This window comes from Vipera ursinii (assembly GCF_947247035.1).
Source record: "Vipera ursinii genome assembly, chromosome: 6".
NCBI lineage: Eukaryota > Metazoa > Chordata > Lepidosauria > Squamata > Viperidae > Vipera > Vipera ursinii.
This window is the reverse complement of record NC_139515.1, coordinates 43,287,823-43,305,172: the sequence shown is the minus strand read 5'-3', so window position 1 is coordinate 43,305,172 and position 17,350 is coordinate 43,287,823. Positions and strand designations below refer to the sequence as shown.

At 36.4% G+C, this 17,350-nt stretch overlaps 1 protein-coding gene across 1 annotated transcript in view; it reads right to left on the bottom strand.

The window, feature by feature from the left end:
- CAND1 (cullin associated and neddylation dissociated 1) overlaps positions 1-17,095 on the bottom strand; it is a 30,518-nt gene extending 13,423 nt beyond the window's left edge. Inside the window, exons 1-7 of the mRNA XM_083365564.1 lie at positions 16,736-17,095; positions 9,686-9,829; positions 7,149-7,303; positions 5,085-5,208; positions 4,698-4,954; positions 4,501-4,606; positions 1,032-1,177 (exon numbers count right to left, since the gene is read on the bottom strand). Coding sequence (XP_083221690.1) covers positions 1,032-1,177; positions 4,501-4,606; positions 4,698-4,954; positions 5,085-5,208; positions 7,149-7,303; positions 9,686-9,829; positions 16,736-16,803 — 1,000 coding nt within the window. The 5' untranslated portion in view covers positions 16,804-17,095. The remainder of the gene's footprint in view (positions 1-1,031; positions 1,178-4,500; positions 4,607-4,697; positions 4,955-5,084; positions 5,209-7,148; positions 7,304-9,685; positions 9,830-16,735) is intronic.
- Between the last annotated feature and the right edge of the window lie 255 nt (positions 17,096-17,350).

The window sequence follows — 17,350 nt, the reverse complement described above, 5'->3', positions numbered from 1 at the left end:
CCCAGTTCTTCTCTGAATCATTCAGATGTTCATTGGCAAACTTCAGACGGGCCTGTACATGTTTTTTCTTGAGTAGGGGGACCTTGCAAGCATTGCAGGATTTCAGTCCTTCATGGTGTAGTGTTACCAATTGTTTTCTTGGTGACTATGGTCACAGCTGCCTTGTGATCATTGACAAGATCCTCCCATGTAGTTCTGGGCTGATTCCTCACCGTTCTCATGATCATTGAAACTCCATGAGGTGAGATCTTGCATGGAGCCCCAGAATGAGGAAGATTGACAGTTATTTTGTGTTTCTTCCATTTGCAAATAATTGTACCAACTGTTGTCACCTTCTCACCAAGCTGCTTTTAGCTCATTCCAGCCTTGTGTAGGTCTACAATCTTGTGCCTGACATCCTTGGACAGCTCTTTGGTCTTGGCCTTGGTGGAGTTTGGAATCTGATTGATTCTGTGGACAGGTCTTTTATACAGGTAACAAGCTGAGATTAGGTGCATTCTCTTTAAGACACCTGGGAGCCAGAAATCTTGCTGATTGATAGGGAATCAAATACTTATTTCACATTAAAATGCAGATAAATTTATAACTTTTTTAAAATGCGTTTTTCTGGATTTTTTTTATTCTGTCTCTCACTGTTAACATACACCTATCATTAAAATTATAGACTGATCATTTCTTTGTCAATAGGCAAATGTACAAAATTGGCAGGGGATTAAATATTTTTTCCCTTACTGTATGTCAATTAAATAATTAATATAATGAATGATAAAAGAATGCAATCCTGTTGCAGTCTAATGTATAATCAATGATATAACCTGGCAAATGTATATAAAGTGATATAAACCAATGAGCACTTTTTCATACAAAGGAGAACTCCAATCAATCCAATGGTTGTTAACTGTAGGTTGCTTTTACAACAGTAATAGTAATTTGCTTTTACAAAATTTGTTTCTGGCAGTATAATTTATAATTTACTTCCATAAGAATTATACTATATACTATATAGTATATATATTTCTAACACAAACTACCTTGGTCATCATCATCTCCACCATCAGCATCCATAGCATTCTCATCTTCATCTTCATCATCATAATTGTAATTGGGATCATAGGTAAGGTACTTAAGACAAATGTTTATAATGGTAGTTACATGAGGATAAACTTCTTTAGGGCATCTATATAAAAAAGTAATAATTAGATGACTATTAATAATTAAGCATTATTTCATTACTCAAGAGTCATACAAAGAGAATGTAAATGCTGTTGTTATGCTTATGGCCTGAAGCATTTATATATATGGCTTTCCCATTTTAACATTATCTGTAAATCTGCTTTTATTCTCCTTGAGAAGCTGAAATTCCAGGTCAAGCTGTTGGAATGGCACAGTTCTTTCCGCTAAAAGTATATGCCTAACATCTAGGATGAACTGAGAGGGCATAGGTTTCTAGAGAAGTGTGTTTATTTCAAATATTTGTGCAAATGCCATATTATACAGCATATTTCTGGATGTCTGATCAAAATCTCAAGCAAAATTACTGGTTTAATATGGCAATGTGCTGACCTGATATCAGCTCTCTATTAGTTAATTAGTAAGCAAAAAAAAACCACTTATCTGTCTCCATCTAAATAATTTGCATTTTGTCATTTGAATTATTATAAGTGTGAAATGTATACTTATATTAGAAAGAATGTCTCTCCCTCCCTCTTCTGAGGAAGCAGCTTTAGCTAAGTTTGGTATGGACCAAAGAGGGGAAAAACCCTCTCTATAACAGAAGTGAAAAAGTATCAAACTAATCCATATGACACCTAGCTCTTACAAAACTGTAAGAGCTTTCTGGATTCGAATCAGACTCTAATGCAAGAGAATATTTGTAGCTCAGGTTCTTGGTGGGGTCAGGTGAGGTCCTTGGTGCTCTTCTTGCAGGAATTTCATTGCCAAACTAGGTAACATCATCAACGCTAGAAGGGAGCAGGGTTTGCTCTTATTTTTTATATACAAGTGGCTTGCCCTGTCAGTGTTGGTGGAAGTGATCTTGGTGGTTCCTTGATTGGCTATTGTTTACTGTTAGCTTGTTTGTCTGCATTGGTAATTCCTTGACTGTATTGTTTACTTCTTGATTATTGATCTAGTGTTAATCTAGGTGTTAATCTCTGCCCACAGGGGTGTTTTTGTTTTTTGTTTGTTTCCTTTTTGGCTTCTTGATTGTCTATTTGAGCAGCATGTAGAAATTGTTTATTTCTATGCACCTTCTGCTGGCTGTCTGAGTGCAGGAATTTCATAGTGTTTCTGGACTTGGCTTCGTTTAGGAGGGTCAGTTTCACAGTTGATACTATGGTTGAGTCTGTCCACATGTTGTGAAATTAAGGAGTATCTCCTGACTGGTACTTGGTATTCATGGATGTGCTTTGCTAGTCTTCTTCCTGTTTGTCCTATATAGTGGCTGTTACAGTCCTTAGTGTATATTGCAGATGACTCATTTTTTTTGGGGGGGGGGACAGCAGCTGAATTTTGGTTTACTTAGGATGTTTGGGAGGGCTTTAGTTGGTTTGTGTGCTACAGTGAAGCCATATGGTTGTACTAGTCAGTGGTTTCTGAGATATTTTTGATGTATGGCAGCATGATCCTTTCAACAGCTTATGTTGGTTGTACTATAGTAGTGGTCAAGCAATCTTTATTAAGTTGTGTGGGCATCCATTTTATTGGAAGATGTTGTATAGATGATCTATTTCTTTTTTCCAATGTTCAACGTTGCTGTAGTGTGTTTGTGCTCATCAAAATAGTGTTCTTACACCATTTCTCTTATGGGAGGTTGGGTTGTTACTTTGGTAGTAAAGCATTTGGTTGGTGTGGGTTGTTGTGTTTTTAATTTGCCATCACTGTCCTTACTGATGAGGGTATTCAGGAAAGATAGCATGTTGTTGTTTTGTTCTTCCCTTGTGAATTTTATTCCTTTGAAGATGTTGTTGATAGTTTCATGTGTTTTCTCTAGTTGGTCCTTTTTACTATGAAAAAGTGTCACCTATATACTGGATCCATACTTTAGGTTATTAGCATTACAGTGTCTGCTATGAGTCCTGAAACCAGTGATCCTCTGAGTGTTGGTATATTTGTTAAACTGGAATTATGTGGTCAGGCAAAGGTTATAACATCCACAATTCTCTGTATTTCAAATCAGGTATATTTGGTTAGGTCTGGTGTGCTGTGTAGTAGTGCTGTCATGGATTCCTTTTCTAGTTCTGGGTCTATGGATATGTAGTGTGTGTGACATCAAATGAAACCATGATTTCACCTTCTAGACAACTGGATCAAACTAGACAACCAAATCAACAGAACTCTCAATGACCTTACCAAGAAAGGTCAAAACACTAAAGAACAATGGCAGACGAAAAGCAGGAGACTTATCCTCCCATGCTCTATGAACACCCCAAAACATACAAGCCAGACATACCTCTCCATTCAATTGTATCATTACTAAGGACCCCAACTTAAAACATTGTTAAACAACTGACAAAAAAGCTCAGACAACTCACAGAGAATTTTCAGCTGTTATTTACAAGACTTCTGCCCACCTCGTAAGACCAAAACAACAAAAATGCTCACTCCTTTTATAGATAAGAATATAAATAGTAAAAAACTTTCTCAGATTTGATTAACACTTCCCAAAAGAATCAATTGGAAAATCTAATATAAAATAATTTAGTATTTTATATATTCTATATGGTATTCTATTGTACATATTCTATACAGGTAATCCTCGACTTACAACAATTTATTTAGTGACCGTTTGAAGTTAAAACGGAATTGAAAAAAGTGACTTATGACTATTTTTCATACTTATGGCTGTTGTAGCATCCCAATGGTCAGGTGATCAAAATCTGGATGCTTGGCAACTGGCTCATATTTATAACAACTGCAATGTCCTGGGGTTATGCAATCACTTTTTGCGACCTTTTGACAAGCAAAGTCAGCGGAGAAGCCAAATTCATTTAACAACTGTGTTTCTAATTTAACAATTGCAATGATTGACTTAATAACCGTGCAAGAAAAATGGGGCAAAACTCACTTAACAACTGTCTCACTTAGCAACATAAATTTTGGGGTCAATTGTGGTTGTTAAGTTGAATATTTTACAGTACTCTAAATATATGTCAGATAACATGCTTAATATATAATATAAATGTTTTGTGTCAGATTTTCCAATTGGTACTTTTAAGCAGTGTTAATTTCAAGTCACAGCACATCTCAAGCACCAGGTAAGCATACCCTATTAATGTCTTTTGCATGGGCATATTAAGAAGACAGTACTTTGAAATAGTCATATATTTTATTATCATAAAAATAATTCAGAATTAATAAAAGAACAAGGAATAAAATTTAGTTCAATGACAAACACTGGAAGGACTTTATGATTTCACAAGAAAATAACTATTTTTTCTGTGATTCTACAATACTATAAACGTAGCTAGGAGAAAACAAATGAAACAATGAATACCTTACCTCCTAACAAAAGATTCAAATGCTTGAATGCAATATTCTCGAAGTTCATCATCATCTATGTTACAAAATTTTACTACTAAAGGGATAATTTTCTCAAGATATTCACCTGATGGCAGAAAAATAAAAACATAATCATGAAATGTTTAATACTTCACATGAAAATGAGAAATGCATCAATAATGTATAAATGTATTTACCTATCCTATGACCTGCTTGCCTACTGATGGCAGCAATACATTGTATATACGTTCTTGTTGTTGACATGGAATCATTTTTTGAAAGCTCGGTCAAGAGATGTTCAATGAGGTCCACAAACACTATGTTACCACAACTCATAACAAGATGACCAAGAGCAATGATGGTTCTTTTTCTCACGGCAAGCCTTGGACTAGTTAGCTGAGGAAGCAGACACGTCAGAATAGAAGGATGGAAGTTCACAAGCAGTCCTCCTTGTCTTAAAACATTAAAAAAAAATGAAGGAAAAGAGCCAAATTATATTGTCGAGGCATTTTTCAAATAGGCAAACGTGAACAGGGAAGTTTGCAGAAATACTGCCTAAAAGCATCTTTAATGCGTATATTTACCTGCTCAACATGTCAGCCATGATGTCCAAAGCCTCCAACTGAACAGATACATCCTCTTGTTTTGCAATAGCACTAGTAAGTCGCCCAGTAATTTTTTTACAAACATTAGCTGCTAATGCAGAGCCTGAAAATGAATGCAATGGCATCAATATTAAAGTAGTAATTATTGGTAAAGATCTATAATATTTCCAAAATAAAATGCTACTCATTTTGTAATACATGAAATTGAATAAATTATATAACAAATCTATTTTTATTTCCTAGAACGGTATAAGCATAAATGCATAGCACACAAAACAACAAACCACATGCAAAAGTGACCAGAATCTATACACAACTTCTTACTTAAACTTCCAGTTATAACTCAGAACTTTCTGAGAACAATTTAGAAAAAGACTATTAGAACACCATGCTGGTAAAAGTAAGTTGCACCACAGATCAACACCATGTACAAATTATTTTACAAGCTGGACCAGACAAGAAATGTTGCAGTATATCTGAATATTCTAACAGATTTTTCTTCCCTCCTGTTCTCCCCCCACCAGATTATTTGTCCTTTTGACTACATAAAAAATAGCACTATACCCAATGTCAAAAATAAGAAAATTATGACATCATACAAATTAAATTTTACAAATCAATTATAAATTGCAAATATATGGAACTACATAAGTGAACCATGTTATTCTGACTGAGGTTTGTTACTTCATTCAAAGAGTAATGGCATAGAAGCAGCAATACTTTTGCAATATTTAATATTCATTATTAATTGTCATGTATTCTCAGGATCCCAAGTGGTAGATTGTTAAATAAAATTAGATTAGTTACTATGAATTATGGATACTTTCGACTTGAGATCAAGATGTTAATTTGCCCATTTCGATTAGTTTCATTTTTCTAAAAGTATATCACAGACTGATACTAGAACAAAAAGAGGATAATCTACTCCTTTGAAAGTTTTTTTATTTAGATGAATAGTACATCAAGAAAAAAAATTCCATAAGAGAAATAATTCACTTATCAATTTTATGGTGCAAAGCAGATCCATTCAAATTAGTAATTTTACCATTTACCATGTGATAGTATCACATCCAAAATTTGGATGAAAATTAAGTGTGATTTAACATCAAGGACAAAAATTGTTGTAATTGTTGGTCAGCTTGATAGCTAGATAATCAGACTAAGTAAGCAAGAGAGTAAAAGAGCAGATGAGGATTACAAAACCTTTAATTATCAAGTATCCATCTCATAATGGCTCATACTGGGATAAATGAAGTGTTTCTGGTAAAGGCAATTTCAATGTACTACTAGTATAGACTGCTGTCTGTGTGAAATTTTATGTCACATCGTAAAACTCACAATTATGTCACACAGTTCAGGCAGAGCTTGCTGTTAAAAATGAGCTGATTTTTTTTTAATCCCATTTATATCCCGCCCTTATGCAAAGACTCAGGGCGGCTTACAATCTAAGCACAAATCAATGTGCTTACCAATAGCCTTCATTCTATGTATATGCCTGCTTATTAGGGCTTTTGGGGCCCCCCAAGCGGCATTATTACAAAGTCAGCTTATTGCCCCCAACAATGTGGGTCCTCATTTTACCTACCTCGGAAGGATGGAAGGCTGAGTCAACCTTGAGCCTGGTGGGATGCGAACCTGCACTAATTGCAGGCAGCTGGTGTTACTTAAGGAGGCATTAGCCCACTGCTCCACCAACAGAATTTGCAGCATAAATCCTGGGCAATGCTGCATTAACACAATCATGTCACACAATACGATACAGATAATATTAATAATCCAGGACCAAAATGTCCATTGGCTTTATTTTTATTTTTTTTAATTCTTCCTGTTTCCTCTCTTGAAACACATAAAATCCAAGCTGGAAATTAAAACAGTAGAATAAAGATGCTTAAAAAGCAAAGATAACCAATTTCCTCAGTATCAAATCAAATATTTTAAAATAAAATAATTAATTGCTAGAACTTCATTTATATTCAGATTGACTGACTAAAATCAAGCTAGATAATAATAAATGATCCAGAGAAGGAAATAAGAAAGATTTACCGCTAGATGCAGGAGGAAGTTCTCCAATAACAGTTTTTAGACCAATGCTTGAAATATCACGTAGCTGCTCTTTGTCAGAAAGCATGTTAGTACAGAGGGTATCAACAATTGTCTCTACTTGGTATTCTTTCACTTTACTCACCAGTGGTCCAAGACTGCAATGAAACCAAGGCAATTTAAATTGTAATTAAAAATGTTGAAATATTTATTCATTGATATTTATAAATAAAACTTGTGATACATAGCAACACAAAATTTGTGTTTCCATTCATTTAAATCAACCAGTTTCAAATCAAAGAATGTATTGGATTTGCTTCTATTTGCATATTTCCATTTGCTTCTATTGTACATAGATATTAAAGTTATTATTTAGTTGTTGATTGGTCAAAGGTAACTCATTTCAAGAAAAAAGGGAGTATTGCCCAATATATATTTGTTAAATTTCTTTAGTTAATGTCAAAGTATAAATCATATAATTTTTATGGGATTTACAAAATAAGCTTTATTAATAAAATAATACTAATAGTTGTGGGTTAATTATGGTATTTGGACCAGAAACTTCATCGCTAAGTAACATGGTCCTAAAATATGCTGAAGAAAGCAATGCCATACCAGTTCCATATTTTTTGCAAAAAAAAACCACAACCCCACACAAAAACCCCATGGAAATGTATACGATATTACCAATAACTGAATGTGACTTGAAGGAGTTCATTCTACTTTAGAATTACAATGTACTGGCAACTTTTATATCAAATATTTGGAGGCTGTAGACTGTGTATCTGTGAGACAGATAAACAAGTAACTATGTGTAGTTACTCAAATCTAAAGTAGAAAAGGTAGGTACATAGGTATAAACACGGTACCTGCTGACATTTTTTTAGGGTCAGTTCATAGTTGCCTGGTCTTAAGACACTTGTTTGAGTTAAGAAGGCACATCCTACAGTCATTTCCTGAATGCAATTGTCAATCTCCATCATATTAAAAGAAACCATATTTTTTATTCCAAATCTGAAGAATAGCATTCTCGCTTTTAAAATTGAACATGCATGTATTTTTTTTCATGCTAGGTAGCATAAATCAAGCAAACAATAATTCACAATTTTTTGAATGCATCTAAGAAATATATCATTATTGGCTGAAAGAAATACTTATTTTAGTAACTTTGCCAAGGATTTTGAATGAAGCCAAGAAACTGATATTAACCAATAACAGGCAAGCAATTAAATTATTTTTTTAAAATAAAATCTAACAAAAAATAAATCAGAAAAGATAAATTATCAAAGTCAGTCATTTTGCTATTTTCAAGTGACTACATTAACAGCTGTCACTTTCTACAACATAGACTACTGAAGAAACAGGTTGTTCCATGAATACTTCTCATTATATTTCAAGTATAAATACAATAATGGAAAAAATTGGAACTGTAAGAAATTGATTACCTTTGGAAATATTAAAATTATTTAACAATGAATTTGTAGTAAAATCAATGAAAGTCTATGTGTGATTAATTTAAGTACAGCCATACACATAATTCATGATTAATGATTAATTCAATTTGAATGTTTATTTAACAAAACCATTCTGAGTCGAAGATAAGCTTTGTCTCCATTTTTATTTATATATAATCAACTATCATTACTTCTGACTAAGTAATCATAATTCTTAGAATAAGGAAGATATCTGCTTTTTCTTCAGTATAAATGTAAGGCTTGAATATTTCTACAGAAGTTAAACTTTTTTAAAATAGGTTTACCAATGGCAAAATACCATTATGTAAAAATATGTAGACCTCTGATATATCTATTCTCAGAATACACAGGCCAATCCACAGTTGTGAATAAGCCAATGGGAAATTTTGCTATAAAAATAATTGTACTTGGTTTTATAATATCACAACTTCTGGATTCAAATAATGAAATAATTAACATTAGTTTTCTTTTAAGTAATAGGCAATTACCATACACTCTGTTAGCTAATTTCAAAATGACTGCATCTTCTCATGACAACAAATAGAATTTTATGTCTTTGTGTAAATGAGCATATGCAAGTATTATTTGGTTCTATATAAATACATTAAAAGGAATTATGTTTAATTCTCCATTAGTAACAACTATGATCAGATGTAAGGACCACTGTTGGCCTTCAAAGAGATAAGAATGAATGAAACAAACATCTCGGTTTTCCTTTGTAGTATGCATAATGTAAGATATAACTGATGTTATAATTGTAACTATTATGGACAGAATGTGAACACAATTATATACATACATTTTCTCTAAGGATCATACAATGAAATTGGATTCAAAAGAAGGTTCAAAATAATAAACATGGATTCATACATATTATATCAAAACTGATTCACAGGGAAATACAAGAATATCTTATCTCTTACCATATGTTGGAGACTGTAAGATCACTGAGGTTTCCTGACTTGCTTACAGAATGCTGACAGAACAGACAAACCAATTCATATTTTCTCAGTACAAATCAAGACAATTGGTATAAAATAAAATGCCTGATCAGAAAATACATACCATTTGACTGCTAAATTTTGCACTTCACCATTTTTATCTTCCAGCAACTTCAAAATCATTTTCACAACCTTCCTTTCACTATCATCATCTAACTTGATAGAATCTTTTTGTAATTCAGTCATCAAGTCATTTGTTGCCATAAACCTTTTTAAAAAAAGTCATTTCAGTTAGCTGTCAGTTTTATACCAATCTAATAATTAATAATCTCAATAACTTCAAATATGTTAGACTTCATGTGAAATAAAGTAATATACTTCAAATCTGGAGAAAAGACTTCATAATAGAGTGAAAGAAATGGAGAAAAAACTTGTTAGATTAAACTATCTTCTCTCATCTGCACAAGACCACCAATTGTCATAAAAAATGGAGGGAAAAGAAAGGCAAAGATAATATCTAATATCTATTCTTGTTCACCTTTTCCATTAGCTTTCAGGATAAGTCCATTAAGTAAATATTTAAGTATCAACAATAGAAAGGAAAAAAAATGACATTAGCTATTTATCAATCCAGGTAAATAGTAAACTGAAAGACTGATTATGTCTGAAAAATTGTTCATCATGTTACTAGCAAAAAAAACACCTCACAAAATCAGAGAATTGGAATAGATCAAAATCCATGTCTTTGTTTTGATACATCACTTTAAATCACTGTTTTTCAAACTAGGCAACTTTAAGATGCTGGCTAGAGAATTCTGGGAACTGAAGTCCAAATATCTTAAAATTGTCAAATTTGAAAAACACAGTATGTATCTGTCATCTCTTTTAATACATCCAGCTATTTTAAAGGAAGTCTACCACTTCCTTCATTAATCTGTTCTTACATTCCTATATATATTCTATTTATTTCACCATCCTTACATATTACATGTTACTAAAATAAGCAATACCAAATTAAACACAATGTTTACAGTTGTAAATTTAATAAAAACAACACTGAGCTCATAAATGTACACACTATTCAAAAAGCTTTTTAGAAATGCCCTTATATCATAATTTATGATGTCACCTAGATTTCAGGAAAAGCTTAATTCAGAAGGATGAAACTGCCATTAAAAAGATTGGAATTCAGCCTTTCAATCCTTACTTCTGAGGGAAGGAATCTGTAATGTCCCCAATTGGGCTGAATTCTGTTTGGAGAAGATTGTCCGAAAGTTACAGTTACCATTAGAAAGCTCTTTTTCCCCCTAAAATTCAACTGAAATTTGATGTAATTAAATTTCTGTAATTAACCAATATTCCATGTCTTGTATACTGAGATGACAGAATTTATTTCGATAGAAAACTATAGCTTTTTTCTATATGGCATTTGCCTAGATACTTGAAGCTAGCTATCATATTCTCAGTGTACTTTTTTTTAAGCTAAACATAGAGTTGCAAGAAAAAGTATGTGAACCCTTTGGGATTACGTGGAGTTCTGCGTCTCAGGAGGTTGGGAGTGGGAGGCACTGTTTTTCAGTGGTTCTCCTCCTACCTTCTGGAACGTTCACAGTCGGTGTTGGCGGGTGGGCAGAGATCGACCCAGAGACCTCTCGTTTATGGAGTTCCTCAGGGGTCGGTCCTCTCACCTCTCCTGTTTAAAATCTATATGAAGCCACTAGGTGAGATCATCCGTGGTTTTGGAGTGGGGTATCATCAGTATGCTGATGATACCCAGCTTTTCATTTCGACCCCAAACCACCCCAGTGATGCCCTCAACGTGATGTCCTGTTGCCTGGAAGCGGTCCGGGTCTGGATGGGGAGGAACAGGCTTCAACTCAACCCTGACAAGACTGAGTGGCTGTACGTACTGGCATCTCAGGAAATTCAGATTATTCCATCTCTTACTATTGGGGGTGAGTTACTACCCCCCATAGATAAGGCTCGCAATTTGGGTGTCCTCTTAGATTCACAGCTCTCCTTAGAAGATCATATAGGAGCTGTGACTAGAGGGGCCTTCGCCCAGGTTCGTCTGGTGCGCCAGGTGCGACCCTATCTGGACCTGGATGCCTTGTGTACAGTCACTCATGCACTTGTGACCTCTCGTTTAGACTACTGCAATGCTCTCTACATGGGGCTGCCCTTGAGGACCACTCAGAAGCTTCAGCTGGTACAGAATGCAGCCGCGCGAGTTCTTTTGGGGGTCTCCCGATACTCCCATGTTACACCTCTGCTCCGTGAGCTGCATTGGCTTCCAGTTGCCTTCCAGGTGAGATTCAAGGTGCTGGTGATGACATATAAAGCCCAACATGGCATGGGTCCGTATTACCTACGGGAGCACCTACTGCCGGCGTCAACTTCCCTCCGTCCTGTACGCTCCCACAGAGAGGGCCTCCTCAGGGTACCACCAGTCAGAGAATGTCGACTGGTGACCCCCAGGGGGAGAGCGTTCTCGGTGGGCGCGCCAGTCCTTTGGAACCGCTTACCGGCTGAACTACAGATGGCCCCCGACCTTCGCTCCTTCCGGCGTGATCTAAAAACGTATCTATTCGAACAAGCCGGCCTGGTCTGATGGGTTTGGGGTTTTAACATTGTTTTTAACTAACTTACTACATTGGGCACAATCATTTAATTTTAAATCTTGTATCCTGTATTCTTATTTTTATTGCCCTGTACACCGCCCTGAGTCCTTCGGGAGAAGGGCGGTATATAAATCAAATAAATAAAATAAATAATAAATAAATAAATAGGCCATAAAATGCGTTCTAAACGTCATGTAAGTCACAACAATAGAAAAACACAATCTGCTTAAAATAATACTACACAAACATTAGCTGTTGTAATGTTTTAATTGAACATAAGATGGAAACATTCACAGTGCAGGGTGGAAAAAGTATGTGAACCCCTAGCCTAATGACTTCTCCAAGAGCTAATTGGAGCCAGGAGTGAGCCAACCTTGACTCCAATCAGTGTGATATTGGATGTGTTGCTGACAGCTGTCCTGCCCTTTAAAAACACACACCTGTTTTGGGTTTACTGGTCTCAAGAAGCACTGTCTGATGTGAACCAGGCCTCACAGAAAAGAGCTCTTAGAAGACCTACGATCAAGAATTGTTGACTTGCATGAAGCTGGAAAGCGTTACAAAAGTATCTCCAAAAGCCTTGTTCATGTGTCCACGGTAAGACAGACTGTCTACAAATGGAGAAAGTTTAGCACTGTTGCTACTCTCCCTAGGTGTGGTCGTCCTGTAAAAATGACTGCAAGAGCACAGCGCATAATGCTTAATGAGGTAAAGAAGAATCCTAGAGTGTCAGCTAAAGACCTACAGAAATCTCTGGCACATGCTAACCTTTTTGTTGACACATCTACAATAAGGAAAACATTAAACAAGAATGGAATACATGGGAGGACACCACGGAGGAAGCCATTGCTGTCCAAAAAAAATATTGCAGCACGTTTGAAGTTTGCAAAAGAGCACCTGGATGTTCCACAGCACTACTGGCAAAATATACTGTGGACAGATGAAACCAAAATTGAGTTGTTTGGGAAAAACACACAACACTATGTGTGGAGAAAAAAAGGCACAGCACACCAACATCAAAACCTCATCCCCACTGTAAAACATGGTGGAGGGAGCATCATGGTTTGGGGCTGCTTTGCTGCCTCAGGGCCTGGACGGATTGTTGTCATTGATGGGAAAATGAATTCCAGAGTTTATCAGGATATTTTGCAGGAAAACATATGACCATCTGTCCGCCAACTGAAGCTCCGCAGAGGATGGGTGATGCAACAGGACAATGACCCAAAGCATACAAGTAATTCAACAAAACAATGGCTTCAACAGAACAGAATATGCCTTCTGGAGTGGCCCAGTCTGAGTCCTGACCTCAACCCGATTGAAATGCTGTGGCATGACCTTAAGACAGCGATTCACACCAGACATCCAAAGAATATTGCTACACTGAAACAGTTTTGTGAAGAGGAGTGGTCCAAAATTACTCCAGATCATTGTGCAGGTCTGATCTGCAACTACAGGAAACGTTTGGTTGAGGTTATTGCTACCAAAGGAGGGTCAACCAGTTATTAAGTCCAAAGGTTCACATACTTTTTCCACCCTGCACTGTGAATGTTTCCATCTTATGTTCAATTAAAACATGACAACAGCTAATGTTTGTGTAGTATTATTTTAAGCAGACTGTGTTGTGACTTACATGACGTTTAGAGCGCATTTTATGGCCAATTCATGCAAAACTCCACGTAATCCCAAAGGGTTCACATACTTTTTCTTGCAACTATCTATCTTCTCGAACTGTCTTTACTGGACTTAGTCAAGTTTCTCTAAATCCTCATTTCAATCAACAAATTAATTTCAGCCTGAAATAACTAAATTATAGGTAAAGAGGAACCATAATGTTTTAAAATCTAAAATAGATTAAATAAATTTGAGAACATAACTAATGCAAATATGCACACCTATGCAGTATAAAATCGCAATTTGTAAATTAAATATTAAATTGTATGTTCCATCTATAATTAACTAGAAATATGGGAATTATATGCAAATTAATATTAAAATGAAAAATAGAACTGCTTATGATACCTCACATAAGCTGAATTAGTAAAGTATCTTCAGAAAATAAAATTTTAAAGAGCCCATGTCTTCTGACCATGAATTTGTAGTAATATTTGAAAAAATGCCAGTCATGACCTAAAATCAGACATGTCAAACTTGCGACGTCATGTGACATCACACGATTTATCGGAACTTTGCCCCATTGCCAGCAATGTGGTGGGCGCCATTTCCTCCTGACATACCCGGCCTTCGGGCCAGCAGTTTGACACCCCTGCTTTAAATGTTTGCCTCATTCAACAATGAAAATGATACACTGGGTTTTCAATGGCATTTCTTCTCAGATGCACAGAATAGAGATGCACAGTGCATCTGAAAAAAGAAGAGCACTGAAATGGCCTGGAAAAGTCTGCTGCATATGTGAGAAACATGCCCCATTCATGCATTATTTAATTTTGTATTTACTGTTTCAATGTGTAATATTTTATGTGTATTACTATTACCTGTATTGAACATTGCATAAGTGGAAAGAACTTGTAAATATTAAATGAATATTTTCATGCTTCTTTTACAAATATCCAACTTTCTTTTAATTAATCACAAAGTGGCATCACTTTGTATAACTGTGTTTTAAATTTACTGATATTAGGACCTAAATTGGACTGTTTCATTAAAAACTATAAATCTGATTCTAGTTTGACTTTGGTATTGACACTGGTGAAAACCACAGCATGATTAGTACTGAAGCTGATGCAGTAGAGCTACACAATAAAGTGAAATGGAAAATGAGAGTTCATGTATGGTAAGGAAGTACGTATTTAATTCCATAACGAACTTCAGAAAACAAGAAAATACTTTACATGGGGAGGGTGACCACACGCAAGTTGTATATAACAGCATGTATAAACTTAAAATATTGGGGGGGAATCAGGTAGTCCTTGACTTACAACAGTTTGTTTACTAATTGTTCAAAGTTACAACACTGGGAAAAGTGACTTATGACCATTTTTCACACTTACGACCATTGTAGCATCCCTGTGGTCATGTGATCAGAATTGAGACACTTGACAATTGACTCATATTTATGATGGTTACAGTGTTCTGGGGTCTTGTGACCACCTTTTGCAACCTTCTGATAAGGAAAATCAATGGGGAAACCAGATTCACTTAAAAACCTGTACTTCCTTAACAACTGCAGTGGTTCACTTAATAATTGTGGCAAGAAAAGTTTTAAAATGGGGCAAAAAATCACTTAACAATTGTCTCACTTAACACAAGAAATTTTGGGGTCAGTTGTGGTTGTAAGTCAAGGACTACAGGTATTTTATAATTTAATGGAATTAATCTGCCAATAGCAAACTTAAGAAAATATCAATAAAAATACCAATAAAATACCAATAAATAAAACCTTTTATGTTTTACAACAGACTAACTAATAGTCAATCAATGTCTGTCTATGCTGCTATATTGTGACATATTGATGAATTTAAGGTCCTTCACACAGTTATAATTTTCTGTGTCCTTACTGACTTAAATGTTGATGCTAAGCTAAGAGAATCATTTATTTCACTCAGCAAACATGCAAAAGACGATATACAGATACAGCAGTCTTCTATAATAAAAACTGAGAATATGTTCTGAAGAATAATATCAAAATGTATGAGAACAGGAAAAATGAGCCTGCTTTAAATTATGCATCAGATACATCCTACCTTTATTCAGAGAAAGTGTTTCAATTAATTTAATTTTGTAACAGCAAGATTTTCAGCAGTTTGCAAAACTTTTCCCATTTTACTGCAGTATTAGAAATATTAATATAAAATCTGTTATTGCAGCAGATGTGGACAGGATATACACTTAAATCGCTTTGTCTTTTATATCAAAAGAAAAAGGGGTGATATGCTGTAATATTCAACACCAGCAACCTATGTGTCTAACCCAATATTTTAATATTTCTAAACCAAAATTCAGTATTATTACTATAATATTTCAAGGTACATACTTCTATTGTGAATTCAAGGAAAATTATGTTTATACCTTAGAAACAAATTTCAAAGAGAAGAAAACGAGAGATGCTACATTAATCACAACGGTTTCTCCACTCTACATACACAAATTAAAACATTTGGTTTAAAAAGATATTTTAACAAGCATTGCAAAAAAAAACCTAAAAACAGAGACGGTTAAAATCAAAGCCCAAGTAAAAGTCCTGTCTGCAGAGAACCGGCTTCTATGACAAATTACGGAGCACAAGAGAGAGCGTAGCAAAAAGAGGGAATGGGCTTAACAAACTTCCAGACAACTTCTAGGGGAAAAGGGCCGCCTCAAAGCCGGGCTCCAAACTGCAGCCATGCGGACTCCAAGCAAGGCATAACAAGGCCAGGATCAGGGGACTCAAGTTCTCCTGCTTGACGGGCCTCAAATCAGGCAAAAGACAGGTTGGGTGGGGCACCACCTCCCAGGAAGCAGCTCGGGCCTGCCCGCTATAAAGCATCCCAGGGCGGACCTGGGGAGAGACCTTCAGTCTTTTAAGCAGGAGGAAAGCAGCCTACTCGGCCTCTTACCTGAAGTCCTTGTCACTCGATGTCATTTTCTCCAGCAGGTTGGAGATGTGGTATGAGGCACTCGCCATGATGATAGTCCCGGTGAGGGAAGCGTTTGGCCGGCTCCACGTCGCCTAGTGCGGGGGGGGGAAGAGAAGGTGAATCGGGGGCGGGGGGGGAGCGCGAGGGCTCTGCCTGGCAAGAGACGGGAGGCGCCTGCTTGGCGGCGACGAGCCGTGCTTCCCCCGAGGCTTTCCCCGAGGCGGGGGTGGGACACGGTGACGGGAGGGGGATTAGCGCGCGCGCTGTGGGGAGATCAGTATCATCGCCAGCGGCTGCTACTCGCGCGGGAAAAGGCGAAAGGACGACCGCGAACGATCTCGCTCAGGCGAATGGAGGCGGACGTACAGTCACACCGTCTGTTGCCTCGCGCGAGGACCTAAGGTCAGGGTTCAAAGAGGGCCTCGCTAACGTCGCTCTTCCGAGCCTCCCATTGGCTTCCCGTGATAGCGTAGGTGGCCTGTTTCGCATGACGTTGGCGACGTAGGCGACGCAGAGCTTGCGCGAGCGGGTTGGTTAGAAAGCAAGAGGGGTGGAAGCGCATTCAGCGTTAGGGTTTTGATGTCTTCTGGGGAC